Genomic DNA, 26,128 nt, shown 5'->3' with positions numbered 1-26,128 from the left:
TTTGCAAGAACAGGCTATACAGTTGTTTTTTGTCTACTTCTTAACATATTTTTTACACTAGAAGAATTAGTCTTGACTTGCTTTCATTATAATCATACCACCCAGTGGTGAAGTTGTATAGCAGAGGCTGTACAACCCCTACCTACTTCTAACTAGCAGAGGTTACTTATATTTGTCAAAGGAACTGGCAAGTGCTTTGGAGACTTGACTTGAGTTAGTTCATAAATCCCTCTGCCATGTTACAGTTTCACCCCCAAAATGTAAATTAGTTTAAGTGTAATGAGAGACATGCATAATTATTTATAAGGCACCTTTTAGACATATCTGGGAAAAGGAATTCAGATTTACAATTAGAAAAAATAGCTTTAGCAGCAAGGTTAAAAAATAAAAAAGGATTAGGCTTTAATATTAATTCAGATGAAAGATCGTGAAAACCTGAATTAAGATAGCACCTGATTAAAGGAAAGACCAGAGCTGGGGTCTGTGTATGTTTTGGAGACAGGAATTATAGGATTTGTTGGTTAATTAGACATGAAGAATGAAGAATAAGGACAGGCAGGTTGACAACTAGATTTCAAGGGTTGTTGCCTAAGTGGATAGCGACATATCTTTCTACTTTAGTTCTCATGGATTCCTGAAATCTTAATACCTCACACTCTAGTTCAGACAGTCTGCTCTGACTGGTGGAATGTCCTTTTCCTATCATCACAGCAGGTCCTAAGCTAGCTTCCCATCTAGGACTTCTCTCAAACTATACCACAAATAGATACCAAAATGCAGCCATATCAATCTACATATGGGTTTCTACACTTCATCTTGACTGTCTGTTTTTACTTATGCTGATCCCTCTGCCTAAAATGCCACATTTTAACTCTATTAATCTGGTCAACATTCACATACCATTTAGGACCCAGCTTGTATGTTCCAATATCGTATTGCTCCTAATCTTATCCTAGCTCATGAAAGTTGAACTTTCTTTTTGATACCATTATTATTATCACTATCAAAATTTGACATTTTCTGATAATCCAGTCAAGAGTTAAGTATGCTTAAAGGTCAAAAATACCTTTCTTTTCAATTTTCTCTTTTGCTTTCTTTTCATCTCCTGTTCCTCCTCTTATCTGTTCTTTGGTACCAGAAGATATGGTTGCTACTGGTGTAGACTGTATCACATTTTCAGAAACCACAGAATTAGCTTCCAGGGGAGTACCAGATGGAAATGGTATTTGCTTCACTGAGACAGAAAATAAAATAATGTCATTCATATTAAGTCAATAAATACGATAAAAAATATAAAATTGTAAACCATAAATAAGAACTCTTTTTAAAAGAAAAATTCATTGTATATGGTTATCAAGTATCCACTGTCTGAGACTACAAAATGACTGTCAAAAAAATTAAGCATATTTTAGCCATTACTGACGTATCAAAGAATAAAGGCATGATTCCCATTTAATCAATAATTACTAAACTGAGAAATCTGCAGATAAGAACAATAGCTAACATTTATTATGAACTTATTATGGCCCTTATTATGAACTTTTTATGAACTTATTATGAACTTTTCAAAATGCTGTATATGAGTTAACCCATGTAATTCTCAAACTCTAAGAAGTAGGTTCCATTCATGCCCCCATTTTATTGATAAACTTGAGTCATCCAGAAGTTACGAAGTTGGCCAAGTTGCTTGAATACAGATTCTTACTTCTTTCCTCCCTGTTACTGTGACTGGCCAACTTCCTAACTTCTGGATTACTCAAATTTTCTATATTTAATTACCTCCATTTTGAATTTCTGCTTGAATTAGCTCTTGTTTCAGTTCTTCAATTTCTTTCTTTAGTTTCGCATTTTCAACTCGAAGTTTCTTCTCTTCCCTCAAAGTTGCCTGCAAAACTAGGATCAAGAACATCCAGTTAAAATACGTGTGGGTTTTTTTTTTTTTTTTTTTCTGAGATGGAGTCTCACTCAGTCGCCCAGGTTGTAGTGCAGTGGCACCATCTCGGCTCTCTGCAACCTCTGCCTCCCAGGTTCAAGCAACTCTCCTGTCTCAGCCTCCCAAGTAGCTGGGATTACAGGTGAGCACCACCACACCCAGCTAATTTTTGTAACTTTAGTAGAGATGGGGTTTCACCATGTTGGTCAGTCAGGCCTTAAACTCCTGACCTTGTGATCCACCTGCCTTGGCCTTCCGAAGTGCTGGGATTACAGGTGCGCTGTGCCCGGCCAAAATATGTGTTTTTAAAAAAGGCTTTGTATGAATACTATTTGAAAAGAAGACAGTCAGTATAACTAGAGCTAGGATAATACTAGCTCTAGTGTAACCAAACGTTTGGCCAGTGCCTTTATGTCAGTTTAATGTTTATTAAAACAACATGATATTTAAGAGAGAGAGAAAAGAAGAAAACATATAAAATAATAGTAAAAGAGGAAGGCTTTATGAATAATTTTCCTAGCTTCTATTAAGATGCTAACTAAGATCAAATTACCATGTTTTCAGCTTTGTAGCTATAATAAAGGGCAACTTAAGAAGCTGGCACAAAAGTGTGAATACGTAGCCAAGAGCACTGACTCTTGCCTATAATCCCATAATCCCAGCACTTTCAGAGGCTGAGGCAAGCGGATCACTTGAGCCCCGGAGTTTGAGACCAGCCTGGGCAACATGGCAAAACCCCATCTCTACAATAAATAAAAAACTAACTGGGGGCTGTGGCACATTCTGTGGTCCCAGCCACTCAGGAGGCTGAGGTGGGAGGACTGACTGAGACTTGGAGGTCGAGGCTGTAGTGTGAGCTGGTAGATTGTGCCACTGCACTCCAGCCCAGTTGACAGAGCAAGACCTTGTCTCAAAAGAATTTTTAAAAAATAAAATAAAATGTCAAGAGATATTGAAAGAGAGATAAGCATTATATTAAATTATATTTTTTAAAGAAGTCTGAGACATTACCACACAAGAAAAAAACTATTCTCATTTCTTTCTTTTTAGTTATTACCTTTTAAAAGCAGCTGAATACTGCTAAAGTCTGAGTTGGGCTCATCAAACATTCAATGAGTGAAATAACTCAAGGATTTGCTCAAAATATAACATATGTATTAAGGTGTGCAATGGGGTAACAAAAATGTAAGAGAAAAATAATGGTTCTCAGTGGGGTTGGTTCTGCTCTGTAAGTAGGATTTTGAAAATCGGTGGGATTATTTTTGATTGTTAGTACCCATATTTAATGGGCAGAGGCCAAGAATGCCAGCTGTCCTGCAGTATGCTGGATATTCCTGAAAAATGAAGAACTGTTTTACATTCTGCAGAACTTCCTAGTAGTCTATAATAAATTTGTATAGGTAAAAATCCCATTAATAATTATTTGAGCCTATATTTTAACTATTCTTTATATATACATACGTAGGAATTTTAAGCATGCTTATTATACCCTGAAGTTTCCATGAATCAAGTACCACATAAATCAAGAGTAGACTGTACCTTCTTTTAATCAAAGCATTATCTAATCAATCACTCATCATTTTGGGTAAATTATCTACATCACTAAAATCTGCTTCTGGTATCTAAGATACCTACACAAATGCAGTCTGACTACACATCTATCCTAGTCAGCATTGTACCTACCGCATTACTGATGATACCATGTATGTGAATCATGTGGCATGTGACCCTCTTACACTGTCTCTGGTGGTATAATCCTGCAGAAGTATTACTTACTAAAATATATATTATTATTACTACTACTTATACCTTTCTATTTCTCTTCTCTATTATAAACTGGATTAATATATATTTTAAAATTATATATAGGTAGGTTATTTTTCTAAGAAACATTTTCCTTATAAGGTATTAACAGATTTTATAAAATATTTATTTTAAATTAGGAGCAATATGACTAAAAACAGCCAGCATAGGCTAAAACGGCCAGCATAGGCTACAAAAGAATAATAGAAAGGTGAAGAATAAGTAAAAAAGGTTTTCAAATCAACAAAACTGAAATGCTTGTCGGTGTGCTATGAAATGGTCACCTATGGAAAACAAAATTCTGTTTAAAACATGTGTTATGTCATACAAGCAATGATCATGTGCAACCTCTTCATCTTATTAATAAAAAGAGAGTAAGAATTTTAAGAAAAATAATTTTAAAATCTCAATAAACATTATTTAAAAACAAACAAATTGGCATGTTAAAATTAGAAAAAAAATGACTAAGGAAAAAGTTTCTGGAGAGTAAATACAGGTTCCTGTTTACACTAGAAAATGTAGAAGAACATTTATTTCTACCAGTGGCAGTAAAATATTTCCAAATTTCTATTCTAACATTAACACTGACTATTGTGAAGAAAATACATTTAAACAAACAAAACCAAAACCAATCAAAGTTCTGAAGGTAAAAATTCTGATATTTTTCTACACAGAACAGACACTTCTAAGTAAAACTTAAATAACTTATGTGGTAAACATAATTTTTCCTCTGTCAATGTACAAATTCATTTTAAGTATCTCCTTAGAAAAATTTAAATTTTCTTACTTGCTTTTTCCTTAAGTAGAGCAACCTGCTGCTTAAGATATTCAATGATTTGATCTGCCTCTGCACCCTTCTGCTCTAGTCTCTTCAGAACAGCATCATTATTTGCCATTTTTGCCAAGAGACGGCAGAAAATCCTAGATGAAAAAATAAAAGTGATAAATTACACTGTGTAAGAAATAAATTTATACTATAGGATACCGTGAAAAAGCAGTATGAAAGAAAAAACATATTCTACTGTAATAGATAAATATGTTAGAAAAATATTTTTCCTATAAAGAGCAGCAGGCCAAACAAACAGAAGTGTTAAGCAGACTAATTTCTTATTCTATTTGGAAGAGGAAATATAATTTGTACCCAAGGCAGAAAACAGACTAGCCACATTTAAGGTTGAAAAGTTTCAAAGAAAGTTTCAGGTACACTAAGAGATAAGAATAACGATAATTTTACGCTAAGGAGTATTACACCTGTGTTCCAAAGTAAAGAGTTGCTGACTTCATTCCTTTTATATTTCTGTATACTCGATCTTTCTATTGTGTATTTACTTATCTACAATTTTCAAGAATAACATGTTAATTAGGAAAGACAAATATTAAAAAAGATAATTAAGAAAACAATATTAATCACATGCATGTTCCAATATAATGTCAGTATATACTGTGTCCTTTAATTTAAAAATTAGAATTTTAGTTTTATAATAAATTCAGAGAAATTTTTAAAAATACTACCAAGGTACATGTAAGCAAACAATCTGAGATTAATTCATAATGTTAAAATTAAAACTGCTTCATACTAAGAAAAATAATCACATTCACAACAGAGAGTTAATTGTTAGCAATACTATGAACTGTTCTTTTTTACCTGATTAAGTAAGAATTTATAATTCAAGGTGTAACAATGACATAAGCATTGCTGAAATAATTCTAATTTTAAATAAATAAAGCAGCACTCAGTATTAATGGTGAAATTTTTAATAAAAACTGGATATAATAACAGATTGACAATTTTATATTATTATGTAATACCAATTCTATACAAAGAATATTCTGAAAAGCCACAATAAACTGGCTGGTATTTATGTTTGAGGTGACTGTCTAGACCTGTGGGCATATTTATGAGCATTAGTCCATATTTAAATCTACTTGTTTCCTATCAGTTAAGATACTAGTTTTTTAGTTTTCTTTCTTAATTTTGACATTTGAATAAGATGTTTTGAGTCGTACCTTTTCAAAATGTATTTTTCTAAAATGCACCATTATTCACATTCATCTTAGTATTATTCATCAAATATGTCTTTGCTAGAGATGTACAAGTTGCCAATTCTGCCCAATCAGGTATACATTATTGTTTGTGATAGCTACATTTCATCTGTTGATATATTTCATCATTATTTATATTGGAATAAAATAGAAAATAGTTAAAAACTAAAGAAATGCTGTAACTCAGGATACTAAAATTCAGAAGAGCATACTTTATTTACTTTAACTTTCTTCATATATCCATTTCTATTAAGATATTTTCTCTACAATTCTGGCTTTGCAAACATTTAAGTAACAACGACACAGTATTCTGTGTACACTTTGGTAAAAATGGCAGTTTAAAAGGTGGTATCTTCATTTGAATTTCTGTGCTCTTTTGGTCCACATTTTTCTAAACTGTTAAAATAATAGTCCATATAGAATAATGCTCATAAATAAGCCAACAGGTCTAGATAGTAACTTAAAAAATAAATACTCACCACACTGATGAAAAATCAAAAAAACACTAATAGTAATTTGCAAAACAGAGATAATAAACCCTAGCCTAAGAGAAAAAAAATACAATTTTACTGAGTTGATATATCTGTTAACTATCTGTAAAATATAACTGGAATAATGAGTTACATAAAATATGACTTTAAAAATACATATTAAGGAACATGTTTAGGAAGGAGAATGTCATGTTTTAAAACACATAAACACAAATGAACTAAACACACATATGTAACTGCTAAGAGGAAACATCATAAAGAGAAGTGACAAAACTTTTTCTTTTTTTGAGACAGAGTCGTGCTTTTTCACCCAGGCTGGAGTGCAGTGGCATGATCTTGCCTCCTGGGTTCAATCGATTCTCCTGCCTTAGCCTTCCAACTGGGATTACAGGAGCGTGCTATCTGGCCAAACTTTGAAGTTTTAGTAGAGATGGGGTTTCATCATGTTGGCCAGGCTGGTATCGATATCCTGACCTCAACTGATCTGCCTGCCTTGGCCTCCCAAGGTGCTGGGATTACAGGTGTGAGCCATTGTGCTGGCAGCCAGCCTTTACTTACTCTCCAGTCCTAGATAACTGGTTATTGGGAAATATTATTCATGATGCCAATATTTAAAATGTTTCATCTTGTGAAATCTAAAAACATTTCACTTCTAGTTATGTCTCTTTGTTAACATAAGTTTTCTCAAATGCTAAAAGCCATTTGCTATCTTTGAACAGAAGCCCTGAAAACGGGTTTTCTAATACTTGTTGGTTATCATTTAAATTTTTAAAAAATATAGGTTGGATGCATAAGTTTATGTTAATGTTTTCTAGTAATGTGCAGATAATGATCAGTAGCACTGGCAGAGGAACAAAGGTTTTTTTCAGAGAGTTTATAAGCAAGCCTTGGGTAAATCATATATTTAGGCTGTGTGACCTCGGTAAAGTTACCTAAATTTTTTATACTTCATTTTCTTAATTTATAAAATTACTTTGACCAGATTTCACCTCCTACTTCCTCGTTATCTCCTTTCAGGGTTGCTTTTTCTTTATATGTCCCATTAATGATGATGTTCTTCAGGGTTTAATCTTAATTGCTAATATTTTCTAGGGATCACAAACTGATACCACAAAGTTCAGGGATACCTTCTTTTCCAGGGTTAACAGTGTTGGAAATAACTGATGTGAATGTCTTTAAGTAAGACATACAGACACTTTACTACCCACTGTTGTCTGTGATTTGTATTACCTGCCAGGTCCCTAAAAGTAAGTGCATGACCCCAACTTTATACTCCCCGATTTTGTGTCATATGCTGGGTTTATAGCAGAGAACACAAATAATCATGTTCTTTGCACTAAGTTTTCAGACAAATGGGGGAAACGTAGTTGAAGACATTTTTTAAAATAATGTTATGCTTAGGACACAGTGATCATTTAACAACATTGCTTAAAGCTCAAATAAATCTTTTACCATTCAACCCAGTACTCATTAATCTATGCTAATGATTCCTCTGTGAATTTTCAATTTTACATTAAGTATAAGCTAACTTTCAAAATTTTAAGTCCTCAGAGTTTCTACTATGCTAATATGTATAAGGTTTCTCACAGATGATAATAACTACTACATATATCTGTAGAACATGTACGATGGCTGGCTAAATACCCAAGTCATTTAGAATAGTGTAATAATTTTGTAATAATCTACGTAATATTGTAATCTATACTACAATATTGTAATAATTTTGTAATAATCTATGTAATATTGTAATAATTAATCTATGCTAATTATTCCTCTGTGATTTTTCAATTTTACATCGAGTATAAGCTAACCTTCAAAATTTTAAGTCCTCAGAGTTTCTAATATGCTAATATGTATAAGGTTTCTCACAGATGATAATAACAACTACATATATTTGTAGAACATGTACAATGGCTGGCTAAATACACATCATTTAGAATATTGTAATAATCTCCATTATACAGAGAAGAAAACTTGAATTAAAATTAATTTGCCTCATGTAACATGTAGTTAGTAAATGAGGATTGAAACTCAGGTCTGTCTGATGCTGCAGCTAACTCTTTTAATGCTCTAGCTATAATTTCTCTAAAGGATATAATTACGAAGCATTTTCCAACACATTTAATGACAGAATCCTAACCCAGGAATATCTATTAACATTTATTTAAAGTAGTATTTTCTAAAACAGTTTGGGAAATGCTGGTTTAAGTCTCTGGGCCAAAATAAAAAAAAGTTAAGTTTGTGAGATTAAAATAGATATAACAATTACATGCACAGTAATTGCAAATATAAAATATTTATGAAGAGAAAAGCACAGAAAACAGTATATCAAGTATGTTAATTGTGTTTGGTGAGAATCAAGACCTTTTCCTTTACTAAATTAAAATGGTAAGAATGAACATATGTTTTTTTAATGACAAAAGCTTCTGAAACATATTCTCTAAATCATTCTGTCCCTTCACATTAATTTTGTCCTTCTCAATGTTAATTATCACATTTTATCAAACCTAAAAAGGCATTAATCATACGATGCCTCTAACACAGAATCCCAAATACTGTCCATGAATTTACAGTACATCTTTATCACTAAAATACACACAAAGATGGATTTTTAAGATTTTGAGATCTTTACTATCAATTTTGTTTACTCAGCAATTTCCTCAATAGTCCTCCCCACCCCAACCAAATTGCCTGTCATTTCTTTTAAATAGCAAAATCTTATGCCCCAGGCTGTCAACATTAGGAATCAAACCTAAACGTTACTACTTTGAAATAAAGATTTTTAATTGTAGAATTCCTATGCTATATAGGAACTCTACACAAATTTGAAAGTATCTCTAGTCAAAACCTCTAATTTCACTATTTCAGAATTACATTCGGTAAAAATTTACATTTTTGTTGGAAGCTTTAAATACTTTATTTCAGGAAATCTAAAATGCCATCAGTTATAAAATGGCTTCAATCCCAAGAAGCTCTATTATTTTATGTACCATTATGAACAAAAAACACTATTGAATCAACTGACCCAATGCTTTCTAATCACTGAGACACATCCTACATTATTTATCAAAAGACTTCTTTCAAATTTAACCCTGGAATTTTATCTTGTATCACTCTTTTGTTTCCCTGTATATGCAGTAACTTTTCATTCTAATGCTAATCATAATCTTCTCTAAGGATATTTAAAAGGAAAATTAAACTCAACAACTATATACCAACATTGCATATATAACTCCACTGACATAATGACAACATTAAGTTATGACCAAGTGTGCATAAGTGTGGGCAATGACAAATATTTCACAACTGCCAATTCATCTATGGTGATTTAAAGATGTTAACAATTTAAAAATACCCGCCTATTTCAGAGATGTAAGTATGAGAAAAATGTATATATCAGAGTTGATGGACTATAGTAATTGTATTCATTTTTTTCCTGTCTTCTCCTCCCTTCATGTCTTCCAACTTCTCTCCCTGATTTGCTAGATGATCTAATTACTGGATACGTAAGAGTATTACAGTATAAATAAACTACCCCACACTGACAGAATGTCCTTATTATAGTGTTAAATAATGTGGCACCTTTTAGAACTAGGTGAAAATTCCTCTTAGGATTTAAATCATATATGTAAAAAGTCAGAATTTAAAGAAGATAAGAAAAGGTAAATATGCTGAGAATAATGCATCTCACGACACTCAAAATATGTAAGCGCAGCAACCAGCGGTAATTCCATAGGTCTTTCATCAACCTTTGCCAAAACCTATAAAAAGAATATCTAAAATTGACTTTTTATGAAAGTTCCTATTTATTCTTGCTTCCCTTACCAGAGAGTCTTCTTTCCCTTTACTGATGAGGACACAGGGAGTCCTGGAGGGTTTAAAGAATGGCTATGAGAATGACTATAGAGTAGACAGATATGAGAGGCCAGTCCATGTATTTCTAAATACCATTGTCATTAACACAAAATTTTTCTCCCCAGTAAAGAGTCCATATTTAAAAAGGAATATATCTTGGCCTCCCATGACCCTCTTAACTCACAATAAGGCCATCTTTTACCTGGTTGAGATTTGCAGACTAGGCCCATTACATACCTTGTCATTAAATATCTGCAATATACCTTAATCTTTGCCATCTTGAGAAATATTATTTCCGTTTTATAGACAGATCCAGGAAAATCACATGACTTATCTGAATCCCTTCAAGTATCACATAGCAAAGCCATGATTTTTACTTGTGTTTGTCACTCTGAAACTCACACTGGAATTCATTTTTAAAGTGTCCTCCAAAGCCTAATTAAATAAAATTAATCCTGTCATCTATAATACTCTTACATATCCAAATTAAGTGCACCAAGAATATAAATGGCCATTTCTCACCACCCACAGTCAAACCACCAACATGCTTCCTCTGGATTATTGCAAAACTCTCCTTATTGGCCTTCCTTCTCCCACCAAGTCCTCCTTTGTGTATTTTTGATAGCAGCCAGACTGATCCTCTTAAAAGGAAGTCAGCTCACATCACTCTATTGCTCAAAACCCTCCCAAATCCTGTTTCATTAAGAATAAAAGTTAGATGCCCTCAAGATCTTCATGACCTGCCTTCCTTGATTTACTTTCCAGTGAAGGATTAAACCCTTCACTCAACTTTGACCTACAGGCTTCCTTGCTATTTTGGCAAGTTTCTGCTTCATGACCTTTGCAATGGCTGATCCCTCTGTCTGACTGCACTTCCTCAAAATACTTGCATGGATAAATCTCCCACTTCTTTCAGCTCTTTACTAAAAGTCATCTTTTCAGTAAGCCTTTCCTGTGTCACTCTAAAATTTCAACCCATATCCTTCTTCCCTGCTTTATATTTCTCTTCAGCACTCATCACGACCTAAAAAAAAGCATGTTTCTAATTACTTTGCTTAGTATGTGCCTTCCTCACTAAAATGTGAGCTACAAGTAGACAGAGATGTCTGTCTGTTTTGTTCACTGCTCTTCACCTAATGCCTGGAACGGTGCCTGGAATAGAGTGGGAGCTTAATAACTATTCGGTGCATGAATAAATTCCTGTCTTCACCCTCCTGTTCCCCAGAGCACCGAAGTCCTTTGACACACACATTTACATAATAGCAAATACGCTTACGGATCGTTTTTTTCCAGTAGCATTGTTAATTTAGCCCTGCATCCTATTTCTCAAAGGCAGCTCATTTAGAAGGTCTCCAGCTCTTAGTCTGTTTCTCAGGCCAGGGCTGGTCCTAATGCGAGCGGACTACCTATGAGGACCGGCAGGCCAGATCCTCTCTCCTGGAGACAAGTTAGAGAGGGAAGACCCTCCCACGACCGCATTCCGCGATCCCCGTGTGAGTGACCCTCCACGACACCACTCACATGAAGCGGCGGACTGGCGTTCCGAGACAGCCACAGCAGGAAGCGTGTACGAACAACCACCCGCGTACTATAGCAGCGAGAAAGGACCCAATGAGGTGTCTTTGCTGAACGCCTGAGTGCTCTACAGGTTCAATCCCAAATTCTGTCTTCCCCTTCCTGTGTGCAGTCCCACTAACCTGCCACACCACGCTCCTCGTCTTCCATTCCCTCATTCAGTATCTCCAACCGCCCCCCAGCCCCGCATCTCTTTCTCGCTATATTTCCTCGCCTGTTTGGGCAAGGGGCAGGACGCCAGAAGTCGGGGTCTTTCCTTAGTGTTGGGTCGCGGAGGCTGTGAGGGCAGAAGAAAAGGCCAGGCTGAGGGGAGGGAGGAGGGTAAAAAGCTGGGAGCTGTGAATGGGGCGTCTGGGCTCGCGCTCCTGGCCGGGTTCCGGGAAGAAAACCTTAGCTGACTCGGTTCGCAACCTCTGAGCTCCCGGCGTTCCAGGAGCGGCCTCTTTTGTAGGAGCACCTGGAATGAAGCGTCTGGTGCACTAAGCCGTAGCGGCAACACCTGCCACAGCGACAGCGCTGGGGCCCTGTGTAGAAGCTCCATCCCCCTTGTCTTTGTGCCTGCCTACGTCCCCAGACTCAGAGGCAGGTATTTGGGTAATCGAGTTTTCCGTGCCGTAGTGGGTGGGGTCTGCGGGAGGTGGAGGACTATCAGGAGCAGTGAGTGGCCCCGCATGTTCTCAGGAGAGATGGAGAGCCGAGCTGTGGAGCGGCTTGCTGATGGGTTCTGTCCCCATCCCTAGCTACAGGCCGCCTTTCCTGTGAATCACACGTTCACCTGAGTCCTTTGGGAGCCGCAGGCACAGCAATCGCTTTCTCACTGCCTCAGAGGAAGGCTAAAGGAGGAGGCTAGAGCATCTAGAATCCGCCCCTCCGTTACTCACCGTAGAGGGAGAATTTCGCTTTGATTTGTTTCTGGCCCTCAAGGGTTAGTCAGTTGTCGAAGTGTAACACTCCCTTGAGCAGTAGGAGAAAGTGAAGCAGTGGAAGGAAGTTACTTGATAATTGTCAGTGGTTGCTTTTCAAGGGCCCCTGCCCTGTTTCTATGTTTGGGAAAAAAATAACCTGTTGAGGGACTGCATATATAAAGTAATGAATTAGTATAATTTTCCTGTTGAAGAAATGTGAAACTTTAATTCATGATAAAATCAGTATCTTTTGCCCTGTTTTTTACTTTCTCCCCTCGTTCGAGTCATAAGTTCTTTGAGGGCAGAGTCTGACTTGTTCATTGTCCTTTGCCCACCAGCTGGAAAAACAACTGGCTTAAAATAGGGGCTTCAAAATATTTGTTGAATGAATGAATGATCAAGCCCAACTGTTTGCATTGTTGTTTCCCTCATCTAATCTCTCACCGCAGCATGGTTTTTATTCCTCCTAGTTTTCTTCCACTCACCAGGTGTAAGCAAATGTATGTATGTATTTTTGTGTGTGAGCCTTTTTATGTACAACCATTTAAGAGGTAGTGGAAGCAGAACACTGATGAAATCTTTTATGCTAATTAGTGTTTTATCTTTTTGATTATTGTGTTTTATTAGGTTATTTTCAGCTGTCTAAGCAATAAAGGCATCCGATTGAAAATCAAATAGTATAGCACAGTAAGATTGAATAATAAAGTGCAGCTGTGTCACCTGTCCTATTTCCCCAGTACTGTTCTTCAGGGATAACCACTTTTAACCTTTTGTAATACTAGGTCTGTAGGTTGAATAATAAATTAAACTGCTAGTTCTTTTTCCTTTGACTTCTTGAGATAGCCTTAAGTTAAACTGCTAATTCTTTTGTTGTTGACTTCTTGAGATAGCTCACACCATTCACAACTTCTCTGAACTTTGAAATAGTCATATAATCACAATTTTTAGTTTTTGTATTGGTTGCTTTATAATTCGAAATAATATACGTAACTACTTTTTTCACATCAACTTTTAAAAATATATTTGACTTCTTGTTCGGTAAAACGAGAAAAGTAATGATTCTACCTTTTCCTTTATCACCTCAGAAACTACTTTCTTGCCCACTTTCCCTTAGCTGAACATTTACTTGTACATTGTCAAGGTTGATAATGTATTTCTTAACTATAATATTTGTGCTTTGATCACATGCCAAAAACCAATAAAATGTTTACAGTATTATGGCTTTATAGTTGTTATTGGGTGCAAGTCCAAGCTGTATGCTATGATACATTTTTTTCACCAGAGTTTTAACTTCATGATTCTTGTGCCATACTAAGACTGTGATATCAAGTTCAAATGGATTTTTATTTATTTCCCACCAATGGCAAAATATGCTGTAGTTGAGCATGCTTTATATTTTGGACTGTGTAATTACACAGTTTTTTACCCATCCCCACTTTCTTGGTTGCCTTTCTGCTTTCTCTTGGGAAATAGGTAGGTGGATTTACTTTCTTCACTGAATCTTCTCATTCTTTGTATGACGCACATTGAAGCTTCCATTCTTCTGCTTGAAGATAATTCCCTTGAAGCCCAGTGGCTTTCTGTTTAATTTGAATGGATTGCATTCTAGTTCTTTTGCATTGTTTTTTTCTATCCTGGGTTTATATTTACTCTTGGGTGAATAACTTTCTTAGCCCCTTGCCTTCTGTTACCTGGTTTTCCCCTGTTTTCCTGGAATATGTCCTAAGGAAACTTGCTTACAAAAGGCATGTAGAAAGTAATTTTACTTTTTAATATTTGTATGGCTATAAATGATAATTTGCTCTTATGACTGGTAGTTTGACTATGTATAGAATCAAAAGTATTTTCCTTCAGCTCTCAATCCTTCAGTGTCTTTAACTTTTTTTTTTTCCTTTTTTTCTCCTTTGAGGTGGAGTCTCACTGTGTTGCTCAGTCTGGTCCCGATCTCCTGACCTCTTGTGATCCTCCCACCTCAGTTTCCTGAGTAGCTGGGATCACAGGCACACGCCACCAACAAGGCTTTCTTCTAACTGATTATTGCTGATGAGAATGCCAGTCTCACTTTAATTTGTTGATAGCAGAATCTTTTTCTCTCTGAAATGATTAAAATTTTCTAGTTACATTTGATGCTTTGAAAATTTATGGCAGTGTGTCTAGATACAAGTTTATTCTTCCTGTGAATTCATTCATAGGAGTTAAGGGTCTCAGTGTAGGTTTTTTTCATTTATTCTCCTTGAAATTATAAGGCTTTTTAATTTGAAGGTACATATTTCCTTCAGCTGTGGGGGATTTTCTCCGTATCTCTCACAATTTCTTCTTCTTTATTTTTCTCTCCTTTTTTTGAAACTCCCTGTAAAGTGACTGCTGGATGCTTGGCTTGGTCCATTCACTGTTGCATTCTAGTCCTTTTGCATTGGTTGTCTGCTTTCTCTTGGGGAACAGGCTATCTTTCTTATCTTTTTTTCTTCTGTTTTTACCTATTTGTCTTTTTGCTCCATGTTCTCAGCAATTGTCTGAACTTTATTTTCCAATGCCTCTATTTGATTTGCCAAACATATAATTTCTACTCTTTTTAAAATTATTATCTTCTCATAGGCTCTTAATTTTTTATGAGATGAAATTTATACATATTAAAATGCACTGATTTTAAGTGGCCAATTTTATGAGTTTTGATGCATGCCTTCATCCTTGTAACCACTGCCACCACAATCAAGAGAATATTTCTATCAGTACAGAAAGTTACTCTGTTTCTCTATTTATTCCGTCCCCTCTTCCCCATGCACAGTACTATCTTCTGATTTTTATTATTAATACTATTGTTTAGAACTATAGTTCTGGAATTACATTTAAATGGAGTCATGCAGTATGCACTCTTTTGTGTCTGCTTCTTTCATAAACTTAAGGTTTTTGAGGTACATCCATATTTTGATGTTTGTTCTATTTTTGTTGCTGAATAGAATTTCATGGTAAAAGTATGTTAATTCATTCACTTGTGAGATACTTGCATTGCTTCCGGTTTTTAGCTATTAGGAGTATAGTTCCTATGAACATGCTCATACAAGCATTTTTATGAACAAATATTTTAATTTTTCTTGGGTAAATACCTAGTAGGAGTGGAATTTCTGAGTCACCAGTTAGGGATATTTTTAACTTTAGAAGAGTTTTCCAAATATTTTCCAAAATTATTCTTCCATTTTCTCCTCATCATGCCTTGTGTGAAAATATATTTGTGATTTTACCTATTTATGTATTGGCTTGTTTTATTATTGACTTGTGGTAGTTCTTTACAGACTCTGAATACAGGTCGGTTATATACAGACATATATTTGATTTTAAAAGGTCATAGGTATACATAATGTCATATGTATATATATATAGATGTAAATATTTCCCTTTAGCTTGAATTTTTATTTTCTTAGGGGTGCCTTCTGATAGGCAGATGTTTTTAATTTTAGTAAAGTCTACTTTGTCAGAATTGTCTTTTGTAGCAAGTGCTTTGTTGTATCTAAGAAGTCTTTGCCTAGCCTAAGGTTGTAAAGATACTCTTTTATGTTTTCAACTAGAAGACTAACAATTTTACGTTTTACATATAAGCCTATGATACATCTTAAATTTTTGTGAATAAATCAGTAGAAGTTGGGGTTATAATTTTCATAAATGATTATTTTTGAAGTTGGGGTTATAATTTTTATAAAGAATATATTTTTCTAGCACCATTTGTAAAAAAGACTTTTTCTGTTGAATTCTTTTGTCTTTGTTGAAAATCAATTTATTTTATTGAAAAATTTTAAATTATGAGATGTGGTATTTGTGCACACACATATGTAGATAAATATAGATACAGAGCATGGAAATTACAAGCATATTGATAACATGAATACCCATTAATCCACCAGCTAAAAACTAGGCTATTTCTCAAGATTTTGAAGCTTCTTATGGATTTTTCCCTAACCTTACCACTGCTTTGATTTGGTAGTAACCGTCTTCTGCTAATTAAAAAAAAAATTTCCTTACTCGTTGAGTATATTCTTAAAATATATGTAAGTATTCCAAAATTGTTTATTTTATTTTTTGTTTTTGAGTTTTATGAAAATCGGCATGTTTTATGTTACCTTTTTTCACTCAATATTATATTTCTAAGATTCACCTATGCTATTAAATATTGCTAGAGTTTGCTTATTTTTCATTATGTATACAGGTGAATGTACCACGATTTATTTAACCATTTACCTGCCATTGGACATTTAAATTGTTTCCAGTCTGGGGATATTAGGAGCAATATGGCCCTGATCCTTTCTTCCACAGGTCCACTGTCTCTCTCTCTCTCTCCGTGTGTGTGTATGTGTGTGTGTGTAGGAATGTAGGAATAGCAAGATAGTGTAAAATGTTTCTGGTGATTTTACTAATTTATACTCCCACTTATATTTACTAATTTATACTCCCACTTAAATTAGAGATCCTATTTTTCTACATCCTTCTAACATTACGTGTTATCAGATTTCTTAATTTTTAACTGTCTGGTAGATACAAATTTTTATGTGGTTTTAATGTGTAATTCCTTGATCATTAATGAGATTGTTTATCTTTTCATGTATGTATTGGCCATTTCTCTTTATTCTTTTGTATAATAGGTTTTTCTATAATTTGTTTTAGGTAATGGAAGCAATATCTTCTCAAATCTCTCTATATTAGAGTTGGTTTGTGTGTGTGTGTTTATATATGTATAAATTATTTCACTTGCTTCCAAAGTCAGATTTTTGGAGGTTTATTTTATTGTTTGCCCTTTATACTGTAGTCTTTCCTCAACTATCTGATGATTCCCAGACAACTCATTATTTAAGAGTTAAGGAAGGCTGCCTGGGAGCTTTGCATATGTGTACATGCTTATTGACTGATATATTTTGTTTTGGAATGGCTGCGTGCACAGCCAAATCTTAGCTGGGATCCTACAAATTCCAGATTGTGAGGAGTTTGCTCTACTCACCATAGCAACTACTGTAGTTCTCTGACAGTTTGTTCAACTTCTTTAGGGAAGAAACTTATCTTATTCTTTTTTTCATGGAGGGTAAATAACTGCCCATGTTGTGGGGCTGGTGGCAGAGTTGACACTTCTAATTATTCAACACTTCACCCTTCTGATTTCAAACCCTCTTTGACTGCGGTTTACCATTGTTCCTACCTTCTCGTAGTCTGAAGCCTCTGACTTTGAAGAGGCCAAACAAACCTCCTGGCTATTATAGGTTGTAGCTTATTTATTTCAGCTTCTTGTGACAATACTCTTCCATATATATTTTGTTTTGTACAGGTTTCCAGAAATCTTTCATTGCCTCATGGCCTGTTTATTTTTTCTTCCTTGTTAAGCATTTGTACATTTTTAAATACTATATTTTTAATGATTTCATTAAGACGTCTGGTTAGACATAAGAAAAATGGTCTTATCAAATTGGAATTCCAGTATATTTTTTATAAAAGCTGAGAAGGGAAAAATGCCGTGCTTTACCAGTAGAACGTCTTTTTAGTGGGACACATGGGTAAAATATTTTTGTGTCAGGAGACCTGTTTTTTTTTTTTGTTATGGTTGCCTTAATGTGATTCAGATTGATAAGCAGCAAATTTCCTAATCTCCAGGCTTAACCTTACACAACTCTGGGGGCACTATTTGTTTTGGAGTCAGTGCAAATAGGATGCCTCATGCTATTCATGTGAAACAACTACCTCTAAACTGGAGATAGTAGCTTTGTCAAGATTATTAAGATGATTAAATCAGATCATGCATAATGTAAAACACTTAGCATAAAATTAAAAACTGATTATTAATGTTATATAGCCTTCTGTTACTCTAGTTTAAGCTTGACTACTATTGTAAGGTCCCTGACCGTTGGTATCTATATTTTCTCTTTCCTGACTTCCCTCACTGTATGAGAAGGAAGGTTATCGATGGTATGTGGGTTATTGAATCTTTAGATAAAGAGAAGAGCCTTATTAATAATATGAAGATGGCAGAAACTAACTTCCTCTACTTTTTAAACTGTCACATGTCATTGAAGATGGAATAATCTCTCTTTTCCTTTTTATGCCATTGAAAATGTTTGCGTTTGATTTAGAGCTGCAATATACGTTTATGCTTAGGTGTTTTGTCCTCTGATATTTTAGAATTTTTTTACTTCGATGTTTTTACTGTGAAGTGAAACATCACAGTAAAAGTGTTCAGATTGGCATTTTCCTCCAAGTTGTATGTTAATCATGGTTAAGGTTTGGTCTGTTTGGCTTAAAACTCTCTCCTTTTCTAGATTATCTTAGAAGACCTAGGACTCCAAAAATGTTTCCCTTGAAGGATGCTGAAATGGGAGCCTTTACCTTCTTTGCCTCGGCTCTGCCACATGATGTTTGTGGAAGCAATGGGCTTCCTCTCACACCAAATTCCATCAAAATTTTAGGTCGCTTTCAAATCCTCAAAACCATCACCCATCCCAGACTGTGCCAGTATGTGGATATTTCTAGGGGAAAGCACGGTAAGTTGTTTTCTTTTTTTCCTATTTATGTTCTCTGCTTTGTTACCCTAAGTTATAAATATGGTATCCACTAAATATATAAAGCTATCATCAGTACCTGTGTACCCCTGGCCTCCTTTCTCTCCTCCTTTTTCCCCACCCTGCCTCTTTCATAACACTGTTCATTTATTTGCAAATCTACCAGGTAAAATTCAAACTCTTTACTAGGCTATGGCATGCAAAATCCTTCATCTAGTCCTTGATCCAGTCTGCACTAATCCCCTTTCGATATATTGCTTGTTGTTTCCACTAATTTAACCCTTCATTCCAACCAAGCTGAGTTGCTTTGAGTGTTTTTGATTCGCATATCCTTAATTTTGTACTTTGCAATTTCCTCTTATGGATGATGCTATGCTCCATTTCCTACAATCTGAGCTAAGTCTCCTTGCTAAATTCTTTTATAGCTTTTATGACATTTTATTATTTTCTATTTAATTTTTCTCCTCTGAGCATTCTGAGTTCTTGAGGATAAGGACCTTTGCTGTGACCTCAGAACATGTAGGAAGCACTCAATAAATGTTAGTTAAATGAATGAATGAAAGAATGAACAGCTATATTTGAATGATTAATGTTTCTCAGATCTGAGAATCAGGATTTTTAATTTTCCTTTTCAGGAAAACTCTCTAGTCATAAGCATATTTCTTTAGAAACTTTAGAAGAATTATCTAACAGAATATAATTTTTGATTGAAAGTAATGATTTTGGCAACTGTCTTCAAATGAAAAGATAGTCAGTAGATTTTTTTTTTTTTAACCTCCATTAGTCTTTTTATACAGGAGCCCATTTAGAGAACTAAATTAGGAAAGTTGAGCCCTATTGGTTAAAAAGTCAGTGTTTGAGGAAAATGTTCACTGCATTTTTAGTAGTGTAACCAGGTTCTTTCGTTCTCCACTTAAAGATGCTTGTGGTGGCAATATTTTCACTTATTTTAAAATTGTTTTTGGAAGCTTAATTGAAGGCTAAGTTTGCATTTCTTAAAATTCTTTTAAATGCATTTCAGTGAAATGTATTTAATTTTTCTAACATAAAATAATTTGTAGATATAAAAAAACTGAAAGTTAACCCTATATGGTGGGGGATATTCAACTTTTTTCCCTATAAAAATGGCAATTTTATGTATTTCAACTTAAGATTAAAAACCTTGATAAATGCAAACTATGTTTTCTTTACAGTTTTATTGAATAATAGACTGTAAACTAGGCTTTCAAGTTCCCTGGTTTATTTCTCTTAAAATACTTACTTAGAATATTTGTGTTTTATAGACTGTGAGTAGAAATATTTTTTGTAATGATGATTATTGATTGTAAAAATTTTTTGAGTGTTTTTATATATCAGATATTCTAAGTGTTTTACATATTTTAATTACATGTTTTAATTAAGTGTTGTAGCATTACTCTGTGGTAGGAACTGGTACTATCATTTTACAGGTAAGGAAATTAAGCCACAGAGCAATTAAGTCAAGTTTCACAATTAATTCATCCAAGGTCACATAACGGAAATTAAGGAAAACTAGAATGCTAATACATTTTATTATTTTTTGAAAGATTGTACACATTGCTATACGTGTATAATCAAATATTGCCAGAATTCTAATAAGAGATGTTCAGTACCATAACCACAGTTGAGCTCTACCACATACCTAGTGCTCTAAATAGTTAGATTTTGTCAGGGAACTTGGTGAGAGATATGGGAAAGAGGGTGGTAAAAAAAAGTTAATTATCTAGCAGATGATGAAAAATATTTGATTTTTCATATTGACATATCTGTATATACACAGAGACATGTTAAAGTATACATTATTTGAGACTTCTTTTACTGTACAAGGTTGCCTTTGATTGATTGATTCTGCAAATATTAGTAAATGCCTGTCATGTTTGGCTTAATGTGTTAAACAAGAGCATAGGTGGTGTCATGTTGAGGCCTCAAGGGTCTCTCTTCATAGGGAACAAATTTGAACGTCAGAGTTGGTAGAAAGCTAGCTTTGAAGCAAAAGGTATAAAGATGCTGATGAGTTGAAGATTTATTTATTTATTTATTTATTTTTGTTATTGTACTTAAGATTCTGGGGTACATGTGCATATCACGCAGGATTGTTGCATAGGTGCATATGGCAATGTGGTTTGTTGCCTCCATCCCCCTGTCACCTATATCTGGCATTTCTCCCCATGTTATCCCTCTCCAGCCTCCCCACCCCACCGCTGTCCCTCCCCGGCCCCCCAAAACAGACCCCAGTGTGTGATGCTCCCCTCTTTGTGTCACTGTGTTTTCATTGTTCAACACCCACCTATGAGTGAGAACATGTGGTGTTTGATTTTCTGTTCTTGTGTCAGTTTGCTGAGAATGGTGGTTTCCAGGTTCATCCATGTCCATACAAAGGACATGAACTCATCATTTTTTATGGCTGCATAGTATTCCATGGTATATATGTGCCACATTTTCCTTGTCCAGTCTATCTTGGTTCTAGGTCTTTGCTGTCATAAACATCATAAACAGTGCCGCTATGAACATACATGTGCATGTGTCTTTATAATAGAACATGTTCTTTTAGCTCAGAGAAGTTTGTTATTATCCAGTTTCTGAAGCCTGTTTCTTTCAATTAGTCAGATTCATTCTCCATCCAGCTATGTTCCCTATACGATGAGGAGTTGTGATCCCTTGGAGGAGGAGAGGCGTTCTGGTTTTTGGTGTTTTCATCCTTTTTGCACTGGTTTCTTCCCATCTTCATGGCTTTATCTACCTGTGGTCTTTGTAGTTGGTGACTTGCAGATGGGATCCCTGAGTGGATGTCCTTTTTGTTGATTTTGAAGCCATTTATTTCTGTTTCTTAGTTTTCCTTCTAACAGTTAGGTCCCTCTGCTGCAGGATTGCTGGTGGTCCACTCCAGACCCTCCTTGCTTGGGGATCACCCATGGGGGCTGCAGAGCAATAAGGGTTGCTGCCAGTTTCTTCTACTCTTACCTTCGTCCCTGAAGGGTACCCACCAGGTGTCGGCCTGAACTTTCCTTTATGAGGTGTCTCTTTGGGTATATGGGGGTCAGGGAGCTCCTTGAGGAGACAGTCTATCCCTTATAGGAGCTCAAGTGCTGTGTTGGGAGCTCCGTTGTTCTGTACAGTGCTGCTGGGCAGGTACCTTTAAATCTACTTCAGTGGAACTCATAACCGCCTGTTTTCCCAGGTGCACTGTCCTAGGAAGATTGGGCTTTATTTTTAAGTTCTTGACATGCTGCTGCCTTTTTCCATAGATGCCCTCCCCAGCACAGAGATAGTTTAGTCGCAGTCTGCCAGCAGAGGCATCACTGAGCTGCTGTGGGCTCTGCCCAACTGCTGTGTGAACTTCCTTGAGATGTTGTTTACAGAGGTACAGTTAGAACTGCCTTGGTATTGGTGGACTGTGTCAATAGTGGCAGATGTCCTTCCCCCCACTGAGCTGGACCATCCTGGGTCCAGCTGTGCTTGGTGTGAAACTGTCAATCCAGAGTGTTTCAGATTGCTTGTTTTGTGGGGATGGTACCCACAGAGCCACATCACCTGGATCCCTGTCTCAGCCCCCTCCCTTTCAGTTGAATGGGCTGCTCTGTCTCCCAGGCATTCCAGGTGCCAGTTGAAACCGCCACCCAGATTTGTGTGAGTTTCTGTGCACCAACCTGCAGCACTGGCTGAAACAGCCTTGCTGGAAACTCCTGGCACTTTTCGGCCCAGGAATCTCTGGGTCTGTGGGCAGTGAAAACCCGTTTGGAAATGGGGTGATCACTCACTCTCTGCGTTGTTCTTGCTGGGAACTGCACTCTAGAGCTGTTCCTCTTTGGCCATCTTGGATTCCATAGTTGAAGATTTATGTAGGAACTAGTCTTTCTTGTCCACTGTGTTATTTCTTAAAGTCTGCTTTGACATGCAAGTACACTGGGGTTATATCTTGATAGACCATTGCCTGATAGTATGGCCCTCCTTGTGCTAGGGACAAATATACAAACATGAGTAACTCATTATACTAGGTCCCAAGTCAGCTTCAGAAATAGTAGAGAAAAATACATCCACAGTTATATTCAATAATACAGTAGTAGTTTTTACAATAGGTGATGTAAAATGTGCTGTGCTATGAGAGTACAAAGAAGAGAATGTTAATTTTGCATTGAAGAATATCAAAGCCGGGCTTGGTGGCCCATACCTGTAGTCCTAACACTTTGGCAGGCTGAGGCAGGGAGGAGTTTGAGACCAGCCTGGCAAAATAATGAGATCCTGTCCTTACAAAAAAAAAAAAAAAAAAAAAATTAACCAGGCATGGTGGCTTGTTCCTGTAGTCCTACCTCTTCAGGAGGCTGAGGCAGGAGGATCACTTGTCACAAGGAGTTTGAGGGCTGCAGTGAGTTATGATCATGATACAGGAAAGGGGTCCTGATCCAGACTCTAAGAGAAGGATCTTGGATCTTGTGCAAGCAAGAATTCAAGGCAAGTCCATAGAATAAAGTGAAAGCAGGTTTATTAGGAAAAGTGAAGTAGTAGAAGAAAGGCTACTCCATAGCCAGAGCAGCCCCAAGGGCTGCTACTTGCCCATTTTTATGGTTATTTTTTATTGTGTGTTAAACAAGGGGTGGATTATTCATGCCTCCCCTTTAGACCATATGAGGTCACTTCTTGATGTTGCGGTGGCATTTGTAAACTGGTGGGAGTGTACAGGTTAAGTGTGTAAAAAAACATTTAATCTATATGCACAGATTTCACAAAGAAATGTGACTCAAGGAGGTAGTTAGAATTAAGGCTTATATACCATCTTCACAAAGGGAGATAACATATAGAGAAGAGGATAGACAAAGGAAAAGGGGTTTGGGATTTCTGGGAAGTCCTGGATTTGAGAAGGTGACTTGGAAATGTAAGGTAAATAAGAAGTATTGGCCAGGCGCGGTGGCTCATGCCCGTAGTCTCATTTTTGGAGGCCAAGGCTCAAGGATCATGAGGTTAGGAGATCAAGACCATCCTGGCTATTATGGTGAAACCCCATCTCTCCTAAAAATACATACACACACACAAATTAGCCTGCCGTGGTGGTGTGCACCTGTAGTCCCAGCTACTTAGAGGCTGAGGCAGGGGAATTGCTTGAACTCGGGAGGCAGAGATTGTAGTGAGCTAAGATTGCTCTACTATACTCTAGCTTGGCAACAGAGCAAAATTCTGCCTCAAAAAACCAAAAGAATTATTATTTATTGTTTATTATATAGATTAAGAGTCATTTTCCTCTTCCTGGTATAGGAAATGGAAATTATCAAATGGAAGTTCCTTTAACCTTTATAGAGGGAGATTTATGTTCTGCTTAGAAAGAGGGAGAGCAGAGAACTAATTGCCTTCAGCTCAAAAAAATCCTTACGTCAAAGGATATTTTGAAGTGGCATACTCTTATTTTCTTCAGGGAGAAAAGAAACAAAGTTAGAATAAGATGAGGTTAGTAATATTAATTTTTTTTAGGTGGACTATAAATTTGATTGTATACTTCTTATAGATCAGGGCAAAGAAGTAAATTCAGCTGCATCAAATTATTTTTATAATGAGGCAGCTTATTAAAAAATTAATTGCCAGATACCTAAATGTGGAAAAAATGTCAATTTAAAGCTTTATAATGTTTCCACAATCTGCTGTCTAGATGAACTGTTTCATCCTCACAACAACTCTGTGAAGTAGGTGCTATTCTTTTCTTCATCTTACAGAAAAAAACTGGCATAGAGAGGTTAGGCAATTTCCCTGAGGTCACATAGTTAATTAGTAGTAAAAATGGGGTTTGATCCCAGACAAAATAGTCTATACTCTTAACCACTTTGTTACATGACAGGAGTTAACTGGAGAAGAGAATGGGAAAGATCATTTCAGTCAGTAGGAACCCATGTATAAGTGCCCTAAGGCAGGAAGCCAGAAGGAAGATCAGTGTGGCTGGAAGTTGGTAAACTAAGATAAAATAACATAGATGAAGCTAGAAAGGGAGTTCCATATTCAGACTTCTTATGATTTTATCACTTGGGCTTTAGTGTGAAAATAAGTTGGAAAGAAATAGGAGTTAATATGAGAAGATCAGTAAAAGACTGTTGTAGTTACCTAATGAGATGATGCTGGCTGGGCCCAGATTGTGACAGATGGAGCAAACTATATAGATTCTAGAAATATTTGAGATATAAAAATAGCAGGACCCTTTGCTTATTTGGATTTGAAAAGGGAAGATTACTGTTTAATTTCTAGCTAGAGTAATTTGCTGGATGGTGATATCATTTACTGAAATCGTATTAAAGGAGACAGACTTGAAGAGCAAATTTTAAGTTCAGTTTTGGTTCTCTTGAGTTTCAGGTAACTTTAATATTAAAAGCCTGCAGTTCAGAAGAGAGTTTTGGGTTTGTGATAAAATTTGAGAGTTTTTCAGCCTTGGAATAGATGAGAAAACAGTAAGAAGACCCAGAATTAAAGGTGGAGAAACTGGCAGCATTTCAATTTGGGTAGAATAAGTAAAGATTTACAGAGGACAGTGAGGGGAGGGAGCCAGATAAGTATAAGGAAAATGGACAAAATGTGGTAATATGAAAAGCAAAGGAATGCAGCTTCTCGTTTTGGTTTTCTGATAATGTTACCTGTTTTTTTCTTCTGGAATTTCACTGTTGTAAATTGCTTGGAGCTCAACTTTGCATACTCTTTTCTTTATTGAGTAAAGAATTTGACCTTTCATTTCATGGTTTTCTTTCCTTTTTTCTTTTTTTCTCAATACATGTTCTTTTAAATTTAATTTTCTTTAAATTCCTGTTAATTATTCCTGTTCAGTTCTCTCTCTAGCTTCATCATTTGCTATTTCATTTTAGTCCTATTCCTCTACAATTGGAGTCTTTTATCTGAAAATGATGTTATTCATTTACAGCATTTTTAATTTTTGTGTTTAGATTATTCTGTATAATCCCATTTCGCTAGACAGAGTAAACTTAGATATGATCCAAGATAATACTTTGC

General features: G+C 35.7%; 2 protein-coding genes across 6 annotated transcripts in view; one reads left to right on the top strand and one right to left on the bottom strand.

Moving 5' to 3' along the window:
* The window catches only part of AIMP1 (aminoacyl tRNA synthetase complex interacting multifunctional protein 1), a 33,071-nt gene extending 21,116 nt beyond the window's left edge, over positions 1-11,955 (bottom strand). Inside the window, exons 1-4 of one of the 3 annotated variants that reach the window (XM_039468197.2) lie at positions 11,823-11,955; positions 4,524-4,657; positions 1,780-1,893; positions 1,067-1,234 (exon numbers count right to left, since the gene is read on the bottom strand). In XM_039468197.2, coding sequence (XP_039324131.1) covers positions 1,067-1,234; positions 1,780-1,893; positions 4,524-4,632 — 391 coding nt within the window. In that variant the 5' untranslated portion in view covers positions 4,633-4,657; positions 11,823-11,955. Of the gene's footprint in view, positions 1-1,066; positions 1,235-1,779; positions 1,894-4,523; positions 4,658-11,401; positions 11,516-11,646; positions 11,726-11,822 lie in introns of those variants that run through there. The other 2 variants (XM_039468196.2, XM_039468195.2) reach the window with 2 other exon arrangements.
* The window catches only part of TBCK (TBC1 domain containing kinase), a 265,679-nt gene continuing 251,181 nt past the window's right edge, over positions 11,631-26,128 (top strand). For 2 of the 3 annotated variants that reach the window (XM_010340090.3, XM_003929478.4), the window contains exons 1-2: positions 11,989-12,282; positions 18,896-19,117. In XM_010340090.3, the coding sequence (XP_010338392.1) occupies positions 18,925-19,117 (193 nt within the window). In that variant the 5' untranslated portion in view covers positions 11,989-12,282; positions 18,896-18,924. Of the gene's footprint in view, positions 11,774-11,988; positions 12,283-18,895; positions 19,118-26,128 lie in introns of those variants that run through there. The other variant, XM_074396536.1, reaches the window with a different exon arrangement.

Source organism: Saimiri boliviensis, chromosome 3 (assembly GCF_048565385.1).
Source record: "Saimiri boliviensis isolate mSaiBol1 chromosome 3, mSaiBol1.pri, whole genome shotgun sequence".
NCBI classification, from domain to species: Eukaryota; Metazoa; Chordata; class Mammalia; order Primates; family Cebidae; genus Saimiri; species Saimiri boliviensis.
Note: the sequence above shows the minus strand (reverse complement) of the source record. Positions and strands in the feature narration are given on the sequence as shown.